The sequence below is a fragment of the Papilio polytes genome, unplaced genomic scaffold (genome assembly GCF_000836215.1).
Source record: "Papilio polytes unplaced genomic scaffold, Ppol_1.0 DF822622.1, whole genome shotgun sequence".
Lineage (NCBI taxonomy): Eukaryota > Metazoa > Arthropoda > Insecta > Lepidoptera > Papilionidae > Papilio > Papilio polytes.
This window is the reverse complement of record NW_013526582.1, coordinates 748,583-776,320: the sequence shown is the minus strand read 5'-3', so window position 1 is coordinate 776,320 and position 27,738 is coordinate 748,583. Positions and strand designations below refer to the sequence as shown.

Below are 27,738 nucleotides of genomic sequence, written 5' to 3'. Positions count from 1 at the left end.
CAAACGTATTCAACAATAGTTCAAGTTTATAGCTATAAAAACATGAAACAAATTAGAACCATGTTACACATTTATGGAATTGATTCTGTTATTCAAGCAATAAAATATAACTATAAAATGCATTGCATTTCTTTTTAATTTAGTCAGTGTTGCAGCAAAAATGTTGCACAACATTTTATTGGTGGCTTTGTATTTTATAAATGTTATTTACGCGGACACCGGAAATACTGTAGACAGTAACGGTAATAATAAATAATTAAATTACAAATGATGATTAATGCTTATGTTAATGCATATCTTTTAAATCTGATTTTTATGTAATCCATTAAATCTTATCTACAAAAATTTACACCATATTAAATAAAAAAAAACCTTATTTGTAAAAGCTGTGCAGTATAAATTTACTTAAAAGCTTATAACAGTGGTAAAGTCTGCATCTTCGCACTATAGAGCTCGCCCGGAGATATACCATGACGACACAGTAGACAGGCGTGAAGTGGAAGCAATTTCACGTACAATCTGATGAGTGTGGTGCTGGAGGCCTAATTTTAGTCCCTTTTTCTTTCCACCTATCTTAACAGGAAAAGATGGAAAGGAACAGTAGATTTGACGTTGGAGGAGATGCACAGGAAGGGGAAACATCTGTAACGGATGTCTATGTGCTGTCACTTCAGGTGGCTTGCTCGTTTACCACCTTAATAATATAAAAAAGTAGCCTTTATGGGTAACATTAATAAATTGAGACAATCTAAAATGTTTATTCCACTTTTCACCCAAAATCCTAAAGTCAATTAAGTTACATCAAAGTGATTTGTTCCCAGTTGTCAAGAAAGAAGATCTCGTATATTGGCCTAATGCTTCCATACCTTTCTACATCGACCCAGAACATTATGGTAAGTATTTTAAGAAGAAAGGTACACCTTGTACACAAGGAATTACGAAAATAATAGTCCCCTTCTCGTATTTATAAGATAGGAAGGATTAGAAGGGGATTTTGTAGGGGAAGTGAGAGTCGGCAGTTTTTTATATTTTATATTGGGAAGGGGGGGGGTGGCTGAAAACCAGCTCGACACAGGATCTCAACCAGTATCGGTTAAGCTGAGCCTCCCCCCTTTGCCATCTGTTATAATTTTTTCATGTATGTTTTGAATTTTGTACAACTCTGTGTATTCTTGGATGGCAATAAAGAGGTTTTTTTTTTATTATATTTTTTGTGGGATCTCACTTCTTTTTATAGGATATCCTAAGAAATTTTTCGTCATAAAAACCAAATAAGTATGAACCCTTCTCTACCTAAAACACTACTCTAGAATTCAAGTTAAAAACTAATTTAATTTTATACATCTCCTCAGATCATGAGCAGTCTCTATCTATTATGACGTCGCTCTCTCTGTTCTCATTCAAAACATGTTTGAAATTCAACCCTGTGCTTGTAAGACCGACTACGACACAGCACGTTATGCTGTTTGAAAATCCAAATGGAGTCAGAAAATGCATCTTCAATACTGCAGGACATTCTACAAATGAACCACATGTAAGTTAAGGGAATAAAATTAACATTTAGTAACCAAATAGGAGCCTAAATCTAGAACAAATCTGTACATGTAATAAAAGTGGAGTTGTTATCTGTCTGTCGCTATACATGTAGCAGAGAATCGCACAGAGTGGAGAAACACCCTTCGAGAGAGTGTCAACGAGAGTGGTCGCGACCCTCAGGAATGAGGAAACGATCCGGAGAGAAAGAGCGAGAGAGAGAGAGTTATCTGTTTGTAATATGAAAAGAAAAATTCCAGATTTCAAAAAGATGATGTATTTGCGTTGCTGATAACAAAAATCGCATTTAATTTTTGTCTGTCTGTCTGTCTATCCGCAAGCCGCATTTGTTCCGGGTAATCTCTGGGATTGTAAAAACAGACACTCCAATTTTATTATGTGTAAAGAAAAGGAAGATTTCTACTTCTGTCTGTGACCAATAAACATAAAAACGACATCATCATCACCAGCTCACTATACGTCCCCACCGAGGGGCTCGGAGCCTACCCTAATAAGAGGTGTCTAGGCCATAGACAACCACGCTGGCCAAGTGCGGGGTGGTTGACTTCACACATATTTTTGAATTTCTTCGCCGATATGTGCAGGCATCACGATGTTTTCCTTCACCGTAAGAACGTCTGGTAAAATATGTACATATGAAAATTAGAAAAATCGAAAATCACATTGGTACGGCGGGATTCGAACCCAAGACCTGTAGATTACAAGTCAAGTGTTCAAACCACTGAGACACCGACGCTCTAATTACTGAGTATAGGCTTTTATTTACTAGTAATTTCGCGAACGAAGTCGCAGACCGTAGTGTTTTTTAGCGGATCACCCTCGGGTACGCGTGTCTCAAGTCTCCACAGTTAGAGATGATGGTAATGAGAGCCCTCGGCTTCGGGTTTGAACATAACCGCGCCAGTAGAGACATCTATATCGACGTCCAGTTGGAAAACATTGATTCAGGTAAGTTTCTTTATGTTAATAGCGTCCACACACTACTCGATTTTTAATTGTGCAAATTAGCGAATTAGCTGCAAAACAATCGACAATCGCACAACAGTTGTGCGAAGTTTATAGTTTGTCTAAATAAGATAGATTAGTTTGATAAATGACGCATGAAGTATCGAATTCAATTTGTATGAAGACTGACGTACTTAATAGACAGGTATCGTAGTGACGAAACACGCAGCTAACAATTATGAACTATCGATATTCGGTTTAAATAATTATCGAACTCAACTAAAATTATTATTTTCTTATTAACTAATGTAGAGGATAATTCTAGTATTGATTATAGTGTAGAGAATTTAGCGATGACAGAAATAATAGCGAAATCCAATTCGATTACGTACGGCTGTAGTAGTAATAAACATTTATTTACTCTCATTATTTGTAATGGTCATTATTAATTTGAGAAAACAGGGGTTTTTTTAATTCATAAGTTATAACTATGAATCTATCGATTCCAGCTTCTATAAGAATAAAAATCGAAAATCAATAAGATTTATGACTGATTTTACTCAACCGTCCCTACTAAATTTGAAGTGAATTGTCAAACTAATCTAATTTATTTAGACACACTATAGTCAAAAGTATGCGTCCGCTTTTAGTAATATAACTATATACATGCGTCGTTCGACGTCTATAGGACCTGCAAGAATTGTATCGTATGGCAGTTTTTAACAGAAACCTGCTAGTTTCAGAGTTACCAGTAAGCATAAAATTCCCAACTTCTGTCAAAATTCTTTTTTTTTTTTAGTAAAAAGGAGGCTTTTTGACATTTGACAAATGTAAACAATAAAATAAAATTTTCATAATTTCATGCGGATGAAACCACACGGGAACAGCTAGTTTTTCATATAATATAGGTTTTATTAACCTAATCATACTTCATACTAATATTATAAATGCGAAAGTTTAGATGGATGGATGTTAGAGTTTGTAGACTAAACTGCTCAACGGGTTTCGATGAAATTTGGTATAGACGTAGTTGATAGTCTGGAAGAACACATACTCACTTTTGTTTTTTTAATTCCACGCGGACTGAGATGCGGGCGAAAGCTAGTATATAATGTCCCTATCTATATTCTATCTGTACCTATTATATCCCGTGCCCTTCGCTGTTCCACTCTCGCTAACGACGGTATTGCTTACAAACGCATATTACCTTTAGAAGTTCTTGTTATTTACATATCTTTGCGTCTTTTAATTGATTTTGAGTCACTGCACACTCATTAATGAGGGGGGGGGGGGGGGTTGGATTGCGCGTTAACTTTGATCTACAAACATATTTGGAAAGCAAATTACATTTATACAGACATTAAAATATATAGACGAGACAGTGATCAAAATATTCATTGGTACTTTCTTTGAAAGGTACTGTTAGTTGTCAAGTATAGTGCCGTCTCGTGTATTGACATGTAGTTAATAATAAAATAAAATTTACTAAATTATTGCAGTGCGAACACGTTAAAGCGGGCTCTACCACTGTTCATATATTTAAGTTGGAAAAACCCAAGTTAGAGACAATATGAAGTTACACTCATGTAAAGATTTATAAGACCATTGTATTGCTTGCAACATAATATGTGTAAATTACTTGTGTAAATGAACCGCATTAATAAATACTACAGATAACGGAGCGATAACTTCGATAAATTAAATTAAATAGTGATGTGCGTGCTTTATCGATTTTTTAAATTATCGATTTGTTACAAAAACAAATTGTTCAATATCGGTTAACTCAAGTAACTCGTGAAATATAACATCTCTAACGGATTCATTTATTTTTTTTAAAAACCGAATTCAATTCTTATGTTCACATTTTTTTAATGAGAACTTCCAATTTATCAGGCAACTATATAAACGTATTAAGTGTAAAGCATGAAATTCTAAGTTATACTAAATAAACAATTTTAGCCATTGTAAGAGTTCAACTTGTAAATAATTAACATATGTGTTGACACTAGCTGTTCCCGTGCTGCTTCATCCGCATGAAATTATGAAAATTTTATTTTATTGTTTACATTTGTCAAAATATCAATAGCAAATGTCAAAATGACATGACATGACAAACCTTGGCAATCTTGCTTCCTTGATGTTGGCAGCTACTTATGGTCTCTTTCCCACATTAGGGTTTTTAACCAAAATATTTACCACCTAAGTTTAACGGCGTTAAAATATATCACCTAAAGCGTGACCTAAGTGTAAGGCTTTTTATTAATAAAAGAATTATTAAAAAATATGTTGTAATTTCTGACATCTTAGGCAACAAAGAAGTGTGTGTTTACGCTTTGTTATAATAGTATAGATAACTTATGCTGGGTTTTCGAAGTTTTACTTATTTGATCACTACCTAGCTATTCATTGCTACGTTGACCATGTTTGCACTAGAAGCTGGCCGAGGGAGTTTTAGTGGTTACAAACCTCACATAAACCTGTCTTCCTCACAGAAGGTAGGGTATCTTTTAAGATTTCCCCCCGAAACAAAAAAAGAGGTTGACCTATGTTTGAACGCAGTAAAACTCAAGTAACGTAGTTCGGAAACACATTTCCTGAATATATCGAACGAAAAACATTAACAGATAAACTTGGCTTGGAAACCGGCCATTAATTACAAGAAGTAAATAACTAGTTATGTATAAGTAAATCTGTATTACGTTAGTTAACCATATTTGTCGAAACATTTTATTAAATCTTGACCTGATTTCTACTTATAAAGTAGCATTCTAAACGTTACGTAGCATCAATGATATTTTAAATTGCCTGACCTTGTTTTGATGACCTTTGGAGCAAATTATTTAACAGACTATATTATGTGTACAGATACAAAAACATGCATCAATAACCTTTGCTTATTTTTAATAAAAAAAAACTAAATAATTTTAGGTTATACGCCGTTCATCCATAACATTATAATTATAATTTTTTTCAGACATATTAATAGAATTAATTCGTGTTATGTTTTATAAAAACTAAAAATAATATTTTTTTTTATTTTACTTAACAATTTTTGTTTTATAGTAACTCGAAATAATGTTTATAAAATCGATTAAAACTATACGATCGATTCGAGTTTGTACAATAAAAAAGTCGATTTAGAGCAAGTCATCGTGCGTCACTAACCCTAATCATGCAGCAACCATTGTGTTTACCGCGTTCCGTTTTAGTCGCATTTATTACCTCGGCGCGAAAACATGTCTCCATTAATTCAATATAAATTGTACGAAAATATATTTATAGAAACGAACATACAGTCTCCGGATTACGATGGTGTTATACTAATAGTGTATCCCGAAGAATTGAATATATCTTTGCCGCGACATATTGGAAGTTTTGTTGAGGGCATTCGTAAATTAGATAAGCATATACACAAAGTCGCGACAGTTTGGCATTGTGATTACGTTTCAGGAGGGCGTATAATACTCGCTCCGACTGGGAATATCACACCATACCACGATGCCAGTGTTATTAAAGATGCGGTAAAGAAAGGAATGTTACGAGCATTAGACGCGGGTGTGAAAAAACCCTTATTAGTAGTACAGGATGTTGTAAATTTCCCGGACGGTCAACTGATCGGCATCCTAGGTGCGTTAGAAGCGTTCTACATACCTTTACAGATGCGAGAAAGGGATGATACGAAGAATTTTATCAGATTAGGATTGTATGCAGAAGAGAAGAAGACGGAAGACTTCGAGAGGGTAATAAGAAATGCTATAGCTTTAGAAAGATCTAGAATTATGACTAGAGATATCGCTGGAGGTGATCCGGAGAGGATGTCGCCCGCAAATATAGTGGAATATATTAAAACCTCCTTCGCTGGAATTACTAATATCACCATTAAAGTGATAGATGATGAAAAAATAATAGCACAGGAGTATCCTCTTTTAGCTGCTGTTAACCGTGCAGCAAATCACGTTGACAGACATAAAGCGAGAGTTGTAGAATTGGAGTACAAACCCCACGATTCGAGTAGAGTGACTGAAACTCTGATGTTGGTTGGAAAAGGTGTGACTTATGACACAGGTGGTGCTGATATTAAGATTTCTGGTAAAATGGCTGGAATGTCAAGAGACAAAAGTGGAGCTGCCGCCGTGGCTGGTTTTCTAAAAGCCTGTTCCATTCTTAAACCACCACATTTGAAAGTGATAGGAGTACTTTGTCTTTGTAGGAATTCTGTTGGTTCGGATTCTTATGTCTCTGATGAGCTATTAGTTTCAAGAAGTGGGAAGACAGTTAGGGTTACTAACACAGATGCGGAAGGGCGTCTGGCGATGGCTGATGCGTTGTTCAAGTTGTCAGAAGAAGCAGGTAATGCAATGAACCCACATTTATACACAATAGCGACTTTAACAGGCCACGCGAGAGCTTGTTACGGAAACTATGTTGCTGCGATGGATAACCATAGCGCGAGAGCGACAAACCATTCAGCTAGACTGCAGTTCAGCGGTGGCAGGATGGCAGAAGGTATAGAAGTATCAACAATCAGACCTGAAGATCTTACAGTGAATGTTGGCAAATGTAAAGGCGATGATCTTGTGCAGTACGATACGGATGCGAAATGTCGTAATCACCAGTTAGCAGCAGGTTTTCTTATCAAAGTTGGAGGTTTGGAAGATAAGAACATAAAGTATACTCATTTAGATATAGCTGGGGCAGCTGGGATACCTCCTGAAGAGCCAACAGCGATACCAGTGTTGACACTTTGTCATGCCCATAAAGTTTTATTGTAAAGACCAGCAGTACCAGCTGTAGTGTAAGGCGAAGTATCTCGACCGCCCAGGGCATAAAAGGGCGTTAGAGGCATAAAAGGGAACGGCAAGCGTCTTTGTAGTGCAGTTAAAAATCTCCCAGGGCGTCCGTTATGCTGAAAGGATAAAGGAACTTGGAAAATGTACTTGTGTCGGTCTGATATTGAAATTTTTAAAAAAAATTATCACGTTTTCGGCAAAATATGCGATCTCTTGTAAACGTTAACAGTTTTAGCGGTAGTAGCGCCCTGGGCGTGGTGTTAATGGCGCCCTTATTGTGCACTTTTCTGGGGAATTAATATGGTCGGACGCCCTGAGCGGTCTACTAGCTGAGCCTTGCTTGTTAGCAGCAAATGCGAACATCATTATTTTTTACACTTTATTTTTCTATCGATTTTTGAGCATCTATTAGGATCATGTTTATATACGTTGTATTTTTTTATTATTTTTTTATAGTGTATTTTGCAATGTTGTCATATATTACTTACCTTATTTTAGATATTTTTTAAAGTTAAGTACACCCTGCACTAAAAGTCAGTGGCATTCAAATATTAAAATCGATTTTATTTAAATTTCGCGATTAACAAACTTCGATAGTGTTTTGTATTTAACTGTTAAAATAAAAAAAATGTATTACCTAAAAAAAGTTACCTAGATAACTATTATTCAATGTAGATAATGTAATTATCGTTTTACAATAAACGTAATAAAAAATAAAGCCGACTCTTTATTTCATTTATTTCCTTAAGACCTGAGAAACCTTACAAGTTACACAAACTTAACTTTGATGCAACCTGCACATATCGGCGAAGAAATTCAAAGATATGTGTGAAGTCAACCAACCCGCAGTGGGCCAGCGTGGTTGACTATGGCTTATTCACTAACTTAGGGTATGCTCCGAGCCCCACAGCGGAGACGTATAGTGAGCTGGTGATGATTAGCGTGATAAAACTTAGCATTTAGGACGTAGGGACTATTTCTAGGTTCACTATTTAATATATCCGGGTCCTATTAAGGCGTGAATGTTATTCGGAGTGATAAATAAATATCTTTATCAATAAATTATGATAAGATAGAAAGTTAAATAGATTAAAAATTAGCATTTAAAAAGATAAAAAAAAAATGTTTTATCGCATGACTTCTATTAGCCTCCATTTTCACGGACGGCTTTTTAACGCTTTCTCGGAAACGTTTTAAAATTTTGCTTTATTCGCCCTGCGGTCAAAATGCAAGCACTGTGCGATAAAAAAGCGCTAAGCGCTGAATTATGAAGTATGAACACTACCCAACCAATGACATTTATTTAGCGTTTAGTGTATAAATCTGTTTTTTTTTTGTTGATTTTGTAGTGTTAAAAGAAAGATAAAAAAGGCAAATGCATTTTGTTCTAACGCGTGTGTAAACGGGCTTACAAAAAATATGTACAAGGGTTGAATTCGTACTCCATTACAATTCTATGCTTTTATATATTTTGACCACAATTGAGTAAGAACGGCAAACTTTGATTAAACTATCGCCCAAGTGTTGTGCTATTGTCGATTGTTTCGAAGCGTCAACCGTTAAGTTGTACAACAATCGAGTTGTGCACACCTTCAGCTTATAGTTAGGAACTAGCTGTTCCCGTGCGGCTTCACCCGCATGGAATTATAAGAACTTTATTTTATTGTTTCATTTGTCTAATTATAAATTACAAATGTCAAAACATGACATGATGACAACCTTGCTTCCTTGATGTTAACAGCGACTTATAGTCTCTTTCCCACATTAGGATTTTTATCCAAAATATTTACACTCTAAGTTTAATGGCGTGAAAATATATAGCCTAAAGCCTGACGTAGGGCTTTTGATTAAAAAAAGGATTATTCAAAAATATGTTGTAATTGCTGACATCTTAGGCAACAAAGAAGTGTGTGTTTACGCTTTATTATAATAGTATAGATGAAAGCGCGACTAAACAGTTGTTAGATAGTTAAGTCAAAGTTTGCTCTTACCCTACATGTCATAGCTTATTTGTTATATTGTTTTTATTTAGATGCAATGGAGTTATTCGCTAAAGATGGCAAGTTGCCGCAAGAACTTCGCCCCTTAAAGTATGACGTCAATAGCGTTACGCATTTCGGAGAAAGAGAGTTCAGTAAGAATGGACACAGAACTATTATATTTAAGGTAAATCCGACTGACAAGTGGACATTTTTCGTTACCTTATTCTTTACTAATATTATAAAGAATAAATGTATATTTTTTATAACATAAGGTGGCAAATGATCCACCAAAATGGCGAAGCGACAGCCCATAGACATTCGCAGTTGCAGATGCGTTGCCTACCCTTATCCGACAGAGGAGACCACACTCATTAGATTCGTCTAATTGCTTCCATTTCACTCCTGTCTTCTGTTTGGTCGTGGTATTACTGGGGGCATGCCGGTCCTGCAGTGCTAAGATGTTAATGCGGGCACTACCACTGTCAAATGTCAATTTTATGTATTGAAATAACTCAAAAACTGTTGGTCCGATTTCAAAAATTCTTTCACCATTAAAAAGCTACGTTATCACTGATAACATAGACTAAGGCTTTATTTTTTAAAATTCACGCGAGCTAAGTCGCGAGCAACAGCTAGTAATATTATAAATGCCGAAGTCTATATGGATGGATAGTCTGGAAGAACACATAGCCTACTTACTTGAATTGTTTTTATTGCCTTTCATTAAAACCTCTTTTCACTAATTATTTGCGTAAATCTTGATTTAAAAAAAATATTTCAGGATAATACAGTCCGTCAAAACCGTAACGGACTCTCCGATACGGATCTACGCAAAATAGATATAATCTACGGCCCTGAATGCCAGAAGAGAGACAGACAGGAGAAGATAGATCAATGTCAGAATTACCCTGGCGTCGCTAGAAGGAAACGAGACATAGACCTTAGCGCTATCGGTCCTAGTTTACGAGTTAATCGAGATATAACCGCACCACCTATTAACAAAACTGAATTAACAAGTTTAGACCATTTAGGTATAGAAAATGAAGTAAAAGAAATATTAGAGAAAGTCTACACGGTTACTTCTTTAGCGTTAAAAAATGCTAGAGGTAAATATTGTAATGAGTCGAACGATATCAGATCTAGTATGGAACCGTCTGATATTCTAGGATTGGTTGAATTAGTTACTGATTACGCGAAATCTATAGTAAATCACGCGGTTGAGAATATAACTGAATTCTGCGAAGCGTCTAATTCTATCGATGAATATCATATTGCTAGATGTGGTTATTTTGGTAAATGTAAAATACTTAAATCGACTAATTTCGGTATTATAAGGTATTCAACAAACCATAGACCTCACTATCCATTGTCGACTAATTTTTATAGAGATTTAAGTGTTTACGAAAAGTCTAAATCAAGAATAGGGAATGAAACTAATGAAGGAACAAAAGATGTTAGACGTAAGAGATCTGTGACTGAGAAAATGCAAATAACTCAAGAAACAAGTACGATTAATGTAATATTGAATACGACGGAAACGGGACAGATTAAAAATGTAACGGAAACGGTTACAACGCAGAAAGATGTCATCAAAGAATTGACAGTGGATATTAGAAGACGCTTCGGTGATTTCCGGTAAGAAATCGATATATTTATATCTATACTATTAGACAACTTATTTAATTGATACTGTCGCTTTTAACTCAGAGCAATACTTCTCGTCAAGACTTAGGATGCGCGCCAAATCTATCCATACTTCTAGTGACATTGACAGCTGTCAGCTAGGGACGAGCCGTTTATGCCGATAATCTAGAGTTGCGCCAATTCTATAGCACGGTACTAATTTTATTCCTATCAATACTAATATTAAAAAGGGAAGATTTGTATTTTTGTAAGTATTGAAATAACACAAAAACTACTGTACCGATTTCAAAAATTCTTTCACCATTGAAATGCAACGTTATCCGTAATATAGGCTACATTTTTATTATTTTTTAAATTCACGAGGGCGAAGCCGCGAGCAACAGCTAGTAATATAAAAAATATGAACACACTTATTAGCATAGCAGCATATTTTTCAAAAATTCTTTATTTAATAAAAGCCGTACATATACGACTTATTAAATATTATGGTCAATTATTAAAAAGTAATTATCTTTCAGTATCCACAAACAGAAAAAAGGCGAAAAACCGGAAATATTCGAATCCGATTTGTCACTGGAGGCCAAAGAGCAAGTATTCAAACCAACATCGAAAAACCGTCTAACGCAGAAGAAAAAAATGTCCGACAATTGGTAAACATTTAAATCAATAAATATTTAATCACTATCAGTACATTTTCATTTAATCCTTTGAATTATAGATAAAATGGCGTTTTTTTTATCTAAAAAATCGCTTAGTAACTTTTTATATTTTAAAAATATCTTACTTTGTGGTTGATTTTATTTATAAGCGCGCGAACATCTTTGAAGACCAGAAGATTGCAGTAAGAATAAGTTTTCATCTTGATTATAAATTGTTAGATTTTCAACTTATCTAACTAATATAATAAATGAGAAAATTAAGATGGATGAATGTTTGTTAGAAGTTTCCAGAATGGGTCAAAGGATATCCATAATATTTTTAATCTGGAATACAAGCAACTATAGACAAAAAAAAGTTTTAATAATACGTAATAACGTACATTTTTGGTTATGTACTAATTTAAAGAATGTATAATCACGAGTGAGATTATAAAACATCATTATTAACAATTTTAAGGTGACAAGATTAATTCTTTCTTCCCCATTTCAAGGGCTAAAGAAAAAAGGAAAGTACAAGAGGAACCAGAAGCGAAATCCACGCCTAAAACTGTACAACTATCGAAAGAAAACTTGGAATTTTATTCTGAAAGACGTTGGCCTGATAACGTTGTACCTTATTATGTTAAAAACTCTATAAAAAGTAAGTTATAACACTTTCCAAAGGAACATCGAAATATTGTAAACAACGTCAAAGTACAGCAGCCATTTTGATATTTTTATCACAATAAAAATGTTCTATATTATTAAATCCCAGAAATATTCAATAATTCTATTGATTTTTAATAAACAACAATTATTAAATATTAATCTTACCTTACGAGACAAATTAATCAGCAAACTTTTTTTATACAACAATATTTGCATTTTTGCGAGAAGTTAATTTGACAGCAGCATCTATTCAAATTATTAATAGATGGCGCTCATTAACAAAATATGGCGGAGTAAATTTATTTTATAGATATTTTTCTAACGCGCTTAAAAAACCATCGTTTAGTAAGTAGTTAATTACTTAAATAAGAAGAATGAACTATTATATTACAGATTACGACTTAGATAAAGTAAAGCAACGTTTGGAAGACGTTAATCGTATACTAAAAGCTGAAACCTGCGTTCATTTAAAAGAAATAAGTGAATATGAAGTAAGCAAGTACCAAGACTATTTGGTTGTTGATCAGAGTCCGGATTACGTCACTGGAAGAGTTGGCGGGAAACAGGTAAAATAAAGTATTTAATTTTTTAATCTTTATGTTATAAAGAGTTATCTTATGTTATAAAGAGGAAAGACTAGTAGTTTTGCATTGAAATAATTCAAAAACTACTAGCAGATTTCAAAAATTCTTTCACCATTAGAAAGGTAATTTTTCTGTAACATAGGCTATATGTTTTATTATTTTTTAATTTCACGGAGACGAAGTCACGCGCAACAGCTAGTTTACTTACAAAGCTACATAAAAATTACCGATACACTATTCATAAAAAACAGAGCCATCTAGTTTTGTATTGACAAATTATTCAACAAAATTCTTTGTATTAAAAATAACAACCACATAAAAAATAAAAAAAAAACACATACCTTATTATGAGCTTTCTTAATTGACCTTTTTGTCATCTGTTGTCTATAAAAATAGCAATTCAAAAACTATTTTACTTCGGCAGCCATCTTGGATTTTTAACTTGTGAAATAGATGGCGTTGTCGCATTTAGATTCATTTGATTTCGAATATGTATGGCTTGTTAATATTAATTTATTGCCACACGGTTATCTCCATAGCAGTTAAAGAGAATTCCAGAAATCTATTACCTTTCTGGAAACACCATTATTAAAACATTCCAATGTACGACTTGTGTAAAGAATGCTAATAACAACCTTATTCCAAAGGAGTACGATTTGTTTTTATATGACTTTCAGTTTTAGAATCGGCCTATTTTGTTGATGGAAAATAAATAATTCATAAGTCGATGATTTTAATTTTAAAATACATGAGAGATGAGTTCTAGAATTTTCCTAACTTTTATTTTATCTGTCGATACACTTGTGGCATTCTTTATTAATACTTTCGACATTATATACAAAAAATATATGCTGCTGTCTGCAATCAATATTGTTGTTAATCATGTAATCTCGTTTATATACAAATTGGAAGTAATAAAAATAATTATAAAGAGAAAAAAATAATTAAAGTACGCGTAATGTTCTTCTGTAATCAGTACCTTTATTTCACAACAGTTCTCAAGTCCTCGGTAGTATAGTGGTAAGTATCCCCGCCTGTCACGCGGGAGACCGGGGTTCGATTCCCCGCCGGGGAGACCTTTTTGTTTTTATTAAATAATTTTGCACCATTTAAAAAGAACACGTTAAAATCTGTATTATTATTGGTTTTGTTTAAAAAGTTAACAACGATTATGATTTATTTATTTAGTACTAGCTGTTGCCCGTGACTTCTTCCACGCAATTGTAAGATAAAAAAAAAAAAAAACATACAGACGAATTGAGTACCTCCTTCTTTTGGGAAGTCGGTCAAAAAATAGCCTATAATATGCCCGTCTACTACCCCAAAAGTGAAAGTCCCGTCAAAATCGGCCCAGCCATTCCGGAGATTGCCCGGAACAAACACGGCTTGTGGATAGAGACAGACAGACAAAATTTTTTAAATGCGATTTATCTTATCAGCAACGCAAATGCATCATATTCCCGAAATCTTTAATTTTTCTTTTATTATTACAAACAGACACTCCAATTTTATTACATGTATGGATAGATAGATACGCAAATCCCGATGAGACAGTTATATCTTATAATCCTATGTTAGAAAAGGACTGCATGATAAACAATGAACAGTTGAAGCTGGAATGCTTTGACGTCAACGAAGTTGGTAGTTGGGTGGACAGACATAATAAGAAATTACTATTTAGTAGTTTTCATTACAGTAAAATAGTTTTAAATTCAAAAATTCAATTTTTTTGCTTTCTGTTACTAATTCATTGGTGTTTGTTTCTTTTGTCAACATATGTGATATTCATTACAAAAATAATAATTTGAAAATAATTACTAATCATAGCAGTCCATAATATTTTATTTTACTAAATGTAAAAGAAAGATTTAGGCATTATTTTTACTTGACTAACTTTTCCTCAATTATTATTTTACTATTGGAAAATAATGTACTAAAATAAAAAATAATAGTAGAAATTAAATTTCTTCCATCTGGCAACCCAGTTCCAGAAACTTCGATGAATACCGGTTTCTCATTGGTTGATACGCGAATTGCTCTCGAAAATTCTATCTCGCTATTGGTGAAAGTATAAATACGGGTGATCGCGGCAAAACGATAGTTAAACACGACTGTAAAGTGACAGGTGTTAGTGCGTGTAGAAAATATTTAAAATGGTCGGAATAGGGATTGATTTGGGTACAACCAGTTCGTGTGTGGCGGTATGGATAAAAAATACAGTGGAAGTGATAACTAACGAGCATGGTAACAGAACGACACCATCTTTCGTCGCGTTCACACCTCAGGAGCGTCTAATTGGGGAGGCGGCGAAAAATCAGGCGACGTCAAATGCTACAAACACAATTTTTGGCGCGAAACGCTTGATAGGTCGTCGTTATGACGATGTCGCGGTGCAAATGGATTTACGCCATTGGCCATTTGAAGTAATCAACGACAAGGGTAAGCCAAAAATTATTGTTTCTTATAAGGATAAAAGGAAAGCGTTCGCGCCCGAAGAAATAAGTGCTATGATAATTTTCAGGATGAAGGAGGTGGCTGAATTGTATTTGAAAAGGAAGGTAGATGATGTAGTTATAACGGTTCCCGCGTATTTTAACGATTGTCAAAGACAGGCTACTAGGGCTGCGGGAGTGATTGCTGGTTTTAACGTTTTAAGAATTGTTAATGAGCCAACCGCAGCTGCGTTAGCTTATGGTTTGGATAAAAATATTAAGAGTGAGAAAAATGTATTGATATATGATTTAGGCGGTGGCACGTTGGATGTTTCTGTTTTAACTATATCTAAAGGACCGGTTTACGAAGTGAAATCGACTGCTGGCAACACACGTCTCGGTGGAGAAGATTTTGACAATCGTCTAGCGGCTTACTTCGCTGAAGATTTTAAAAAACGTTACGGAGAAGAGATTATAGGCGATGGAAAAGCTTTTCGTCGACTTAAAGTTGCCGCTGAGAGAGCAAAACGTATTCTAACATCTGCAACTGAAGCAACAGTACAAATAGAGTCGCTGTACAACGAATTAGACTACACGGGTAAAGTAACCAGGTGCCTATTCGAAGAATTATGTTCAGATTTGTTTTTAGATACGATAAAATATATCGAACAAGCTTTGGAGGAAGCCAGAATGAAGAAAGAATACATCAACGATATTATACTTATAGGGGGTAGTACGAGAATACCAAAGATACGAAAGTTAGTGCAAGAATACTTCGATGGTAGAGCTATATCATCAACAGTGAACCCCGAAGAAGCAGTAGCTTGTGGTGCTGCAATACAAGCTGCTATATTATCGGGCGAAAGACACAAGAAAATAGAAAATTTGCTCCTAGTTGATGTGGTGCCATTGTCACTTGGTGTAGAGACAGCTAGGGGTATGATGTACAAAATCATAGATCGAAACACACCAATCCCTTGTCGTCAGACCAAAGATTTGACTACATTAGAGGATTACCAAAGAAGTATGACCATAGAGGTGTTCGAAGGCGAACGAGCGTTGACCAGAGACAATAATCTATTGGGTGTCTTTGAATTAGAAAACATACCGCCAGCTCCAAGAGGTATAGCAGTAGTGGATATCACTTTCGACATTGACGCTAATGGTATACTCTCGGTGTACGCTCAAGACCGTAGCACTGGTAATAAAAATGGATTAATCGTGACAAATGAACACAGACTGAGCCAGCACGAGATAAACAAAATGATAGCAGATGCGGAAGCTTTCAAAGAAGAAGATATAGAAAATAAAAGAAGATTAGAAGTAAGGAATCAACTAGAAGGTTACGTTTATAGCGTGAAACAAACTGTGACGGATAATATTGAAATGTTATCGGTGAATGAAATATCAACATTAACAAAGGAGTGTAAAGAAGCAATAGAGTGGCTGGAGTTGAACCCTGATTGTTTGAGAGAAGAGTATGAGAGGAAGATGTCGGAGTTACTGACGCACTGGTCTCTTGTTATGAGAAAATTTAACTCTATTCGTCATAGAGCAAAGAGACAAAGAAGTGAGAATGGAGAAGTAAATGACACAGCTATTGAAGAAGTGGAGAATAATGAATGAGTTATTTCTTTAAGTCGGAATTTCATGATCTCAATTTTTTTAATAAAAGAAGATTCTAGAAATGTCCATTCTTAAAATTTTTTCGGTAAGTTAATATTCCTTTTTAATTGATGCTTTTTTTAAATAGCTCGCTATATTTGTTTTAATTATTCGCACAAACAATGCAGTTTGAAGTAAAAAACACAACTTTTGTCTTTTTAATCTGTTACAAATGTACCACTAAATTTTTTAAAGTTTGTTTTTAAATTAAGAGACTAGTTATGTTTTAAATTTATTTTACCTCAAACTGCGTTGTCCAATAATATGTGTTTTAACGCTTTAATGTGCTAAAAAGTTTTATTCACATTTTTAGCTTTTTAGAGAAATCTGGAATTAAAAAAACCGGATGCAATACAGTGTCTACTTACCGCAATATTCTTGATTAATCAGGTGTCATTTAAGTGAAAAAGTGCAGAAAGCCCGCCAAAATGGACGTCAAAGCATAGACTAAAGATGCAAGATCATGAAAAATTCTAAATTCAAATCTTCGTATATTTTAGAAGTGTTTCGGTATTTTCAAGCTGTGAAATGTTTATCGGATTTCATAGTGCACCTCTTAGTTATGTGTAACGTTTTTTCATTTTTCTAATATAAGATTTTGCTATTTCGCTTAGTAAAATACAAATAAAAAGTGAATAAACTGGGGCGTTGTTTTATTTCTCTCAAAACAACTCCACTAAAATTGAGACAGATACAACGCGACTAAAAGAAGCGCCAGTAATTGTTTATGGGACTTCCGATCAATATAAAATAATATAGTGGCAGTTATTTTTTGTGACTAACAACAGAAACTCAGTAGAGAAACAGCGATATAATTGGCTTTTCTTGAGCATACTCGAAAAACTAGGGTCAAATCATTCCACGATGAGTTTAAAACAACTTTATACAATAAACAAAAAATGTTGACTACCCACTTGATGTTAATTGATGAAGTCCAAAGATATTACGCGCTAGTTTAGTAACTGCCACTGTGCAGGCAAATATCAATTTGGACCCAAAAAAGTAAATCTAAAACTTTACCCTAGAACTCCAGTGTTGTATATACATTGTCCATCCCTTTCATTGTCTTTGACAAAGCAGAGAATATGTATTAGTGTATGTCACAGTTATTATATTTGTATTGTTTCAAGAACTTCGGTGCATTGGAGCTATTTGAAGGTAAACAGCACAGGCAGCATGCCGCGATGGTGGTGATGTCGATGCTCGGGTTCTACTTCGAGCCGGCGCGCCACGACCGGGACAAACACATTAGAGTCCACGTGCGACATATCAGACCAGGTTGGTCCTTCGAGACGGATTCACTAATTTTCCTCCAACTGAGACCACCGTGTTTTGTTTTATGACCAAGGCCAATTATAAGAGTAAAAAATAATAACATATATCTAATTATGCTATTTTACAAGTATTTTCCATTATCATTTTCATGTAATTTTAAATTCACTTACGCATCGCAGATGTATGTAGTATTTTTAAAACTACCGACAGTAAATTTATTTCGCATCTACCTACAATAACACTTATAGAGTCTCTAATAAAGAGAATCTGTAGACAGTCAATAAACAAAAGTTAAATTTCAGATAAATTACATCACTTTGAGAAGATGCGAGCCGAAGCTACTCTGCCATTGCCCTACGATTATCAGAGCGCGACACATCCCTCTTGGCAGTTCTGGAGACAAATTGGTAGGACTGGAATTTCGACTGTAGCTACGTACAAAGACAAGGTAGCATATCCTCTGCAACACAGTACATACTTTCCCCTGCGTACAGTATTCTGTGTACTCTTACACACATCTCTATCTGAATATTTGAATTCACTGTCTTCTTTAGCATATCTGCAACACAATACATACTTTCCCCTACGTAGTGTACAGTATGTACTCTTACATACATCTCTATCTGAATATCTGAATTCACTGCCTTCTCTAGCATATCCTCTGCAACACAATACATACTTTCCCCTACGTAGTGTACAGTATGTACTCTTACATACATCTCTATCATTTCCGAATTTTCCATCTGGATGTCAATTTTTTTTATAGATCTAGTGCTTGAAAAGGGGGTGGGGGTAATTAAATCGTGATTTTCACTGGCATTATCCCCCGAAACTGTTTTATTCAATGTTTTAGCTTGATTTCTTTAGATATAACATGAAAATCTGGTTGTAATATGTATTGAAAGTTTTTTCTAACTACCCTACAGGATCCTGACGGCAGCATAATGAAGTCTCTTGGCCAACATTCGAAGTTACTATCAAATATTGATATTATAAAAATAAACAGCGTATACGGTATAAATTGTTTTCGCTGATTTAGAAGAAAAAGAAGACATCATTATTAATATTGTATAAATATTTTAAATGTGAATAAAAACTCACTTCACTTTCTTTTATTTTTCATCTGTGGGAATTATTAATCTGTATATATCTGTATAATTAAACTTACAGCCAAGCACAGTTATAACGTTTGGATGGATGGATGTTTGTGACTACGTGTACAAAACGGTTTAACGGGTCTAGATGTCTGTCACAGATTTAAAACATAGTCTGGAACGTACTAAGAATTTAATTCCGCACAAAGTCGCGGGAAATAGCTAGTTAATATAAATGAAACTATTTAAAATTGGACTGTCATTTATTTACTCTTAGAAAAAAAATCAGTTGGCCACAGATTCAAAACCGTTAGTTGGGGAGTCCGATTTGTCTATGACGTCATACACGCAACTCCCATCGGCGTACTGGCGACATTTGAAGAAACACCTCGAAGTACGTATCATTAAACTGACCGCTATAAAAAAACTGTAGTTAAATATGAATATGTAACCCGGTGAGAGGCTAGGAATAGTAGTGTATTTGGTAGCTATGTAGAAAATGTGTTAACCTCATAGATATATACAAATAGACAGGTGAGAGTCAATGGCCAAAATAAAAATAAAAAATAGTACACCCGGCATATTGACGTCAATATAGCGGCTGTAACTTAATTTCGTTATAATTACGTTCTAGAAAAGGTACAATTTTTTTTGAGCGAGGTACATTTTAGGTACATTTTTTTAGTAAGTGGTATAATTTAATTCGCGATGGCACACCCGCCATTTTGACTCTCACATAGACAGGCGATTGTTTGGATATAACAGCTTTTGCTTCGTTCCGACCACAGATAATACTATTCTAGTACTAATAGTTTCGCCTTAACGCGCCTTTTGATTTTAAGGATAGTTAAGTCGATACCTATAACTAGATCGAAAACTCTTCAGCGTTAGAATGGAGAATATCAAAGTTACAAAACATCATAGCTTATAACCTATCCCTTTATATAGGTCAGTGGTAAAACCTACATAGGCATACAAAATAATATATAAAAAACATCGCAAGTTAGCTATAGCACGAAAAAAGCTTGTGAAAGTATTCTTAAAAAGTCTAGGTGCAGTGACCTATTACCATTTTAATATTTAAAAAAAAACTGAAAACATGAAACGTTCCAATGGCCGTTATATATGGAATTTGACGTTTCTCTGTTTACATAATTTTGGCGTTCAATTAAAGTGAGATTTTAAAGACACAGTTCTGGCTATTATATTTTAACTGAATTCTAGGTCATAGTGGATCTCTCTGGATTAAAAGTTAAATTAATAACTAACCTGGCCGTTCCACAGCAACCAAAGATGTTCTTTCGATAGTATGTTCGTGTTTCCAATGAAAAAACATCTTCTCAATTACCGCGATAACCAAAGCTATCATGAAAATACTGATCCCAAATAATATTGTGTAAAGAGCCATTTAAATATATCTAATGTTCGATGTAAATACATTTTTCAAAACGTAATAAAACTTGAATAAACATAAAAAAGTAATGACATTTTGACATTACGTAAATATGGAGACTTTTTTAATTTTTTTAAAATATAGGCAAAGAAAATTATTCAAACAAAGCCAATTTCAGCAATGTTATCATTTTTTTTTTATTTTTAGCTTAATAAAAGTAAACATTACAAAAAATTATTAATGTTTTTCCTTTTCTTTTTTTATTTGATTGTATTCTTTCTTTTCGTACGCATGCTGTTTTTGAAGAGATTGCGATGCGTTTAAATATTCTTTGCCTATTAAAACTTGTTGCCAAAAAAAAAGATAATTTAATATTGTATTTTGCCGCTTAACGGTGCTTAACGGCGTATACTATTTGAATTTTAATATTTTCGTGAAATGTAATAATGCATACAAATAAAAATGAAAAATAATCTGATTACCACGAAATGAATTTTGATGATTACGGTAAGCTTGTTATAATTCATATTTTATATAAACTACAATTAATCAGATGACCGTTAAAAATTGTTTCATTTTAAATATTACGCAATAAATAACGTATATTAGGTTAGTTAATAAAACGACAAAATCGACAAATTTCTTTATTATCGTAACTTAATTAACGAATAACTAAAATTAAGCATTTGGAAAACACAACATTTCTTTTGCTTTAAGCGAAGTAGGCGTCATGTTAAATAATTTTCGAATTACGAAATGTTATTTTACAGCACGTCAACTGACACTGAAATATCAAGTAGCAATTGCCACAGCAGTTATAAAAAGCAAACCAAACAATCTAACAATACAAGAATATATTATTAGATTAAAAAATATAAATAAAATGGATTTCGATTCGGACATCACCGTATGCAGTGATGATTTCAAATTTGATGACGATATCGAGGTGATGGATGATAGAATAACATTCAACGGTGAAGATCTAAATGATTCACAAGCGACAAACATCAGTGTGAACCTTCTAGAAGGATACAATATGGAAAATAATTTAGAAGATAACAAAAAAACAAGCATTACAAACTTAACAAACATAGATAATCAAATTAATAAGGTATTTCTTACAAATTCAGTGCAAACTCGGATGTTTTATGCAGTCAGTTCACTTTTTTTATAATATATGGTGGTAAATGAGCAAGCGACCTGAATCCACCGAAATGGAAAGCGACCGCTGCACATAAACATCCGCAATTACAAATGCGTTGCTTACCCTTCATTGAAGGAGGAGACGCACATAAAAAGGACATTTCCCCATCCTAAACGTCTCCTCCACCGTTAAATTCACTTTTTCTTCCCACCCTCTCTTAAGAAAAGGGTGGAAAGGGAAAGGGACTAAAATTAGTCCTCCGGCACCACACTCATCAGACGAAACACGGAATTGCTTCCACTTCACGCTTGTCTTCTGTGTGTTCGTGGTATTACACCGGGTGAGCCCTACAGTGCGAAGTTAAAGCGGGCACTACCACTCGTTCTTTTATCTCCTTACATTATAAATAATAGTCTATTTGCTTATTAACTTACAGATTTACAATGAAGAACTAACACAGACAACATTTTGTGAAGACGAACAGAGTCAAAGCATATTAGAAGGGAATAAATCAATTTATTTAAATTTAAACCATAATACTACTAACTTAGAAAACGAACACAATAAAGAAAATAACGAAGTAATTTTAAACACACAAAGTTTACCATTCGATTCACAACAAACTGAAATATATTATGACAATAAACAAATAAATAGAAATATTACTAAAGAAATTAGTAAATACAATACACCTGTTCCCTCACAAATAAATATCCAAGATTATAATAAAAACAATGTAACAATAGACAATACTCAACTTTTATTCGATTCACAAGAAACTATATTACACAGTCACCAAAGATATAATACACCTAAAATCCAATACGAAGACACAAAAATCTCTAACAAACATAATTTAAAAAACACACATGAAAATAAAAGCATTCAAAATGAAAATTTTGATTCACAACAAACTATACCATATTTTATTATTGGCGATATTAAAAATAACGATAATACGAGAACCCAAAATGATTCTATAAAAAATTTAACTACAAATTCAAATACAGATAAAGAAACATTTGTATCGGAAACTCAGTTAAATAACGAATTCAATCATATTAGTCAAAGCCAACATCAATTTGTTGAAATTAAAAAGAACCAATTATTTAAAACAAAAGAAAACGCAAATTTTAAACAGAAACAAATGAATAATGAAAAAAATGAAATTTTCACACCAGTATATGAAAATGGGGGTATAAATAAAATTATTCCAAATGAAACCAAAGAGTTTTCCATACAAACAAATAAAACTTATGATAAGCAAAATATGAAAAAAGATACAGAACGAAATGAAACATTTAATAATGATCTAGAAATTAATAATCAAATACAAGAACAAGAGATAGATATTAATATCGTAGATATGGAATTAAATTCTCAACTAGAAATAGTACCTTTTAAAGTTATCGAAGAATTAAACAGATTAAAAATATATGTAGAGAAAAAATACAAGGATACGGATTCTTTGTCAGATTCTGGATATAAAAGTGATTCACAAAGTAGAAGTTCTTTTGGTTCACGTAAGTTACGCTTTCTCCCACCCCCTTATATAATAAATAAAAACCTTTTTATTGACATCCAAAAAAAAAACTAAATAATAAGCATTTATGAAAAAGTCAAGCTGGTTTTCAGCCACCCCCTACCCCTTCCCAAGTCAAAAAGGGAGAGTAGATAAATACCTCTCTGTACTAATATAAAGAGGAAAGATTTCTATTTTCTCTCTCAAACTCAAAAACTACTGGGTCAATTGAAAAAAATTCTTTTCTCATTCAAAAGCTATTACTGAGTAACAAATGCTACATTATTTATTATTTTTCTACACTAAAACTATACAGAGGAAATATTTGTATTTTTGTATATATTGATAACTCAAAAACTACTGGGAGGATTTCAAAAATTATTTTCTATTATTTTTTTTAGTCCCTGCGGACAAAGTCGCGAGCAGCAGCTATATTTTTTTGACACAAAATATAGAAATTCATTATCGAATTGTCCTTTCTAGTTACTTATCTCTTCCTCCAAATGTTACACTTTTTATCTCTTTCTTGCAAGAGAACTGTTCATAAGTTTCTTGTATGTTCCCTCTCTTATGTAAAGTAATTTCCATGTCTGTTTTCTTAAAGCAAATGAAAGAGATACCTGTATTACAGCAATGTAAACCCACACTAATAATTATTATAGATAACCAAATACAAGATACTTTAGTCAACCATTCTGCGAAGAGTTTAATTGATTTTATAAACAACAGTCCGTTAGTTATTGCAAGTAAAGACATCGTCGTAGAAATATCTTGGGTGAGGTTAAATTTTTTAAATAATTATTTTTAACAGTGGTAGTGCCCGCTTTAACATGTTAGCACTGCAGGGCTCGCCCCCAGTAATACCACGACCACTCAGAAGACAGCCGTCAAATGGCACCAATTCCGTGTACAGTCTGATGAGTGTGGTGCCGGAGGCCTAATTTAAGTGCCTTTCTCTTTACCACCGTTTTCTTATGAGAGGATGGGAAGGGGAAGTGGATTTGACGATGGAGGAGATGCATAGGCAGAGGAAATATCCTCTTTATGTGCGTCTCCTCCTCCGTCGGATAAGGGTAGGCGACGCATCTGCAATTGCAGATGTCTATGGGCAGCGGTCGCTTCGCCATTTTGGCGGATTCAGGTGGCCGCTTGCTCGTTTGCCACCTTATGTTATAAAAAAAAAAAAAATCAGTACTAATACAGTAGAACTTCGCTAACCCAAACCTCGGTAACATAAAAACCTCCGTAACTTCAAAAAATAATATGTTCCCTTCCTATCAGAGCACAAAACCTCTATAACATAGACCCTTGATAACTTAAAACCTCTATAACTAAAAACATTTTGTGTTTCCCTTAAACTGTAACTTCTGTAAATTCTACTGAATAACGAAATGTTTGTATTTTTGTACGTAATGTATGAACTCAAAAACTACTGGGGTAATTTTAATAATTCTTTCAATATTGAAAAGTTACTTTATCACAGACTGTCATAGGATATATTTATTACTTTAATTTTGTTTAATAATTAATTTTGGGCACAGACAACTACGCCAACAAAAGCTAGTATACAATCAGAATAAGAGAATATGTGTGAATAAAAAATTTTTAGCAGATTCTTTTACATTTCCTAATCTTACCTTTTTACTAATATTATGAAGGCAAAATTTTGGATGGATATTTGTTAAAGTCTTGTTTCTCATCTTCAGATATATAAAAACTTCTAGCTTTCGTCCGCGACTCCGTCCTCGTGGAATTAAAAAACAAAAGTGGCTATCCTATGTGTTCTACCAGTCTATCCTCTACATCTATACCAAATTTCATTAAAATCCTTTCAGTCAATTAGGCTATAAACTCTGACAAACATCCATCTAAATTTCGCATTTATAGTATTCAGGGCCTGTCCCACCAAATCATAAATTATCTGATAACAATCCAATATGTGATGGAAATATCGGATTTTGTTCCCTTATGACAGTGACGTCATTAAGCTATCTGAGACTATCAGCTAATAGTGGGATGGGCCCTTAGTATGATTTTCTTATAAAAATAATCTAAACAGGTATTAGGACGATTAATAGACAAATTGTATATTGAAGAAAAATACTTTTTATTCTTAGAAGAAATTATATCTTCAATTGACCATTTACTTAAAGATATATATGAAGGAGATTATGATGATGGGGTAAGTTAAAAAAACAAACTACCTTTAACACTTACAGCCTTACAAATAAACACTGTATATAGTTAAACTTTGGAATAAACTAACTTTCACCCGCGACTCCGTCCGCGTGGAATTGAAAAAACAAAAGTAAGTAGCCTATGTGTTTTCCCAGACTATACTCTACATCTGTACCAAATTTCATCGAATTCTATTCAGACGTTAAGGATACAAACTCTAACAAACATCCATCCATCTAAACTTTCACATTTATAATATTAGTATGAATATGAATTACTAACAATGGACATGCAAAACAGGCCCATATAAAACAAGCAAAAAAGTAAGTGTAGGGATTTTTATTAAAAAAAGGATTATAAAGAAAGATGCTGTAATTGCTGACATCTTAGGCAACTAGTCTTGGGTAGTACACATATTATGTACTAAAAAGTAATGTTACTCGGCACTGTACTAAAAGTTACTGAACGGCTTCTGTGAATCAGACATTTAGTACTTTTAGTACACTACACGATATCAGTGTTCGCCCTTTCGTTGTTTGATTCGATAGTAAATTTGCCAGATTGAAGCATCCACCTTTGATAATGAGAATCAAAAGTGGAAAGAAATTATTTATAACTAAATTTATTTTCGCTTATAACATATGTTTGACCATGCTTAAAATTTGATGTGAAGTAATATATAACCCTCGTTATTTTCTATTCATGTATTGTATTCTCACAAATCTGAAGTACTTAAGGTACTAAATGTGTGTACTAGTACGTTTTCCCAATTGTACTTTTACAGTGCGCACTTGCAGATGTCCGATTAAGCCCAAGATTATAGGCCACAAAGTGTGTGTTTACGCTTTATTATAATAGTATAGATTATACAAATAGATTTTTAATTACAGATACTACAAAAAGATGACAAGATCAATCGCCTTTTTCTTTTAAACAGATCAAACCATATTATAAAATATACAATTGTGAAAATAACAAATATATTGGAGAAATATCTATCACAATTAACTAATGATTTACTAGAATTAAATAATATAACGGAAACAGAGAATTTATCTTATATACTGCATATATTAGAGTGTCTGTTAAAAAGGTACATAGTAAATAAAAATCATAATACACAAATTTCAACACAATCATCTCAAGAAGATAGATATCTGAAGAAAAGTAACATAAGCGACATTTGGAGAAGAAAATGGAATTCAAATTATAAAAGTATAACTAACGAATCTTTAGTAGATACAAAATGTATGGAGATAAAATGTATGGAGGTTTTAAATAAAATTATAGTAAAATCTATGGAAGGGTATAGTTTAATATCTTTTTCAGCTCTACAATGTTTCAATTTGTTACAAACTTGATTATTAAATTTTATAGAAACATTAAAAGCCTTTTTATGTTCACCTTTCTTCCGTCATCTCAGTCTTCACTCCTTTTTTGATCATGTCACGTTTCACACAATCCATCTCTTTCTACGTCTACCTCTACCGATGTACCCTTCCATACTCCACTAAGGCTTTTAATATTCCTTTTACTAAAATTCTACATCCCAGACTGAAAGTTACATTCAATATTAAAGAGAAAATTTGCATTTTTTCTGAATTAAAAATGCAAAATAAATTTTTTTTTTCACAATTACAATGCCATATTACTAATGCCAGGTTTACACTTGGCCAGTACAGTAAGTCATCAGCTTAGTAACTGAACTGGAATAGTGAACACTAAATGGCGCCAATGAATCCATCAATTTATGACTGGCCGTTGCAACAGTCCTGGAGTAGTGTGAACCAGGCATCAGACTAAACTTTTTTCTAGTTTTTTAATTTACATCCAAAGAATAATATTTTTAACAGAGACAGAATGTACAAAGCAGTAGATGTTATTGTGTCAGTTTTATTGGTTTTAAGTGCTTTAAAGGTTATGTGTAAATCATAAATATATTGTTGATGTGCACATACCACTGTGAAAACTATGTTAACTTCACAAAATACACTATAATAATAATCGCTATTAAGTAGATAAGTAACTACAATACAAAAATAATGAATAATGGTAATTGGTTTGTTTACGTTTTGATTTGACATTTGACAGTATCAGTTGCCATATTCCACACATTTAGTAGAAACGGGCTATCATTGAAGATATGGATGATCAAGGTGGGATTTACAACATTCGCTATTAGTAAATAAATGTAACGGTATTGTTTACACTAGTTGTTTTAGTTTTAAT

General features: G+C 33.5%; 4 protein-coding genes, 1 long non-coding RNA gene and 1 other non-coding gene across 10 annotated transcripts; 5 read left to right on the top strand and 1 right to left on the bottom strand.

The window, feature by feature from the left end:
* Positions 1-162: 162 nt before the first annotated feature.
* LOC106105971 lies at positions 163-19,293 on the top strand. Of its 2 annotated transcripts, none has more exons than XM_013286486.1 (12): positions 163-242; positions 822-893; positions 1,353-1,534; positions 2,364-2,502; positions 9,322-9,455; positions 10,053-10,906; positions 11,434-11,565; positions 12,066-12,214; positions 12,616-12,788; positions 18,034-18,181; positions 18,481-18,626; positions 19,105-19,293. In XM_013286486.1, exons 3-12 carry the CDS (start codon positions 1,376-1,378, stop codon positions 19,210-19,212), a joined length of 2,142 nt encoding a protein of 713 aa, XP_013141940.1. In that variant the 5' UTR covers positions 163-242; positions 822-893; positions 1,353-1,375; the 3' UTR covers positions 19,213-19,293. The 2 variants fall into 2 exon arrangements, with proteins under 2 accessions (XP_013141940.1, XP_013141941.1); XM_013286487.1 differs by having other exon boundaries at positions 18,481-18,585; positions 19,105-19,191.
* LOC106105973 (putative aminopeptidase W07G4.4) lies at positions 5,699-7,336 on the top strand. Its single transcript, XM_013286490.1, has one exon. It carries the CDS (start codon positions 5,736-5,738, stop codon positions 7,269-7,271), a length of 1,536 nt encoding a protein of 511 aa, XP_013141944.1. The 5' UTR covers positions 5,699-5,735; the 3' UTR covers positions 7,272-7,336.
* Positions 13,810-13,881, top strand: Trnad-guc. Its single transcript has one exon. It is a non-coding gene; the product is annotated as a tRNA-Asp (tRNA).
* LOC106105972 (heat shock protein 68-like) lies at positions 15,166-18,025 on the top strand. Of its 2 annotated transcripts, XM_013286489.1 has the most exons (3): positions 15,166-15,245; positions 15,328-16,949; positions 17,217-18,025. In XM_013286489.1, exon 2 carries the CDS (start codon positions 15,329-15,331, stop codon positions 16,862-16,864), a length of 1,536 nt encoding a protein of 511 aa, XP_013141943.1. In that variant the 5' UTR covers positions 15,166-15,245; position 15,328; the 3' UTR covers positions 16,865-16,949; positions 17,217-18,025. The 2 variants fall into 2 exon arrangements, with proteins under 2 accessions (XP_013141943.1, XP_013141942.1); XM_013286488.1 differs by lacking the exon at positions 15,166-15,245 and having other exon boundaries at positions 15,314-16,949.
* Positions 19,294-19,516: 223 nt separating the features above from the next.
* On the bottom strand, positions 19,517-20,752 carry LOC106105906. Its single transcript, XR_001225765.1, has 2 exons — positions 20,542-20,752; positions 19,517-19,688 (listed from the first exon to the last, which is right to left on the bottom strand). It is a non-coding gene; the product is annotated as an uncharacterized LOC106105906 (long non-coding RNA).
* Positions 20,753-21,072: 320 nt separating this feature from the next.
* On the top strand, positions 21,073-27,633 carry LOC106106009. Of its 3 annotated transcripts, none has more exons than XM_013286534.1 (4): positions 21,073-21,172; positions 21,436-21,776; positions 25,391-25,513; positions 26,400-27,633. In XM_013286534.1, the coding sequence occupies exons 1-4, from the start codon at positions 21,154-21,156 to the stop codon at positions 26,868-26,870; spliced, it is 954 nt and encodes a 317-aa protein (XP_013141988.1). In that variant the 5' UTR covers positions 21,073-21,153; the 3' UTR covers positions 26,871-27,633. The 3 variants fall into 3 exon arrangements, with proteins under 3 accessions (XP_013141988.1, XP_013141989.1, XP_013141987.1); XM_013286533.1 differs by lacking the exons at positions 21,073-21,172; positions 21,436-21,776 and adding exons at positions 22,197-23,332; positions 23,994-24,106; XM_013286535.1 differs by lacking the exons at positions 25,391-25,513; positions 26,400-27,633 and adding an exon at positions 23,994-24,051.
* Positions 27,634-27,738: the final 105 nt, after the last annotated feature.

Excerpts from the sequence above, each read along its gene's own strand:
- LOC106105971 (XM_013286486.1), top strand. The coding sequence starts at position 1,376 with ATGACGTCGCTCTCTCTGTTCTCATTCAAAACATGTTTGAAATTCAAC. Across the intron at positions 2,503-9,321 it reads GTTGGAAAACATTGATTCAG|ATGCAATGGAGTTATTCGCT; the intron begins GTAAGTTTCTTT and ends GTTTTTATTTAG. Across the intron at positions 9,456-10,052 it reads ACAGAACTATTATATTTAAG|GATAATACAGTCCGTCAAAA; the intron begins GTAAATCCGACT and ends AAAATATTTCAG.
- LOC106105973 (XM_013286490.1), top strand. The coding sequence starts at position 5,736 with ATGTCTCCATTAATTCAATATAAATTGTACGAAAATATATTTATAGAA.
- LOC106105972 (XM_013286488.1), top strand. The coding sequence starts at position 15,314 with ATGATAATTTTCAGGATGAAGGAGGTGGCTGAATTGTATTTGAAAAGG.
- LOC106106009 (XM_013286533.1), top strand. The coding sequence starts at position 22,957 with ATGAATAATGAAAAAAATGAAATTTTCACACCAGTATATGAAAATGGG. Across the intron at positions 24,107-25,390 it reads TCGTCGTAGAAATATCTTGG|GTATTAGGACGATTAATAGA; the intron begins GTGAGGTTAAAT and ends TAATCTAAACAG. Across the intron at positions 25,514-26,399 it reads AAGGAGATTATGATGATGGG|ATACTACAAAAAGATGACAA; the intron begins GTAAGTTAAAAA and ends TTTTAATTACAG.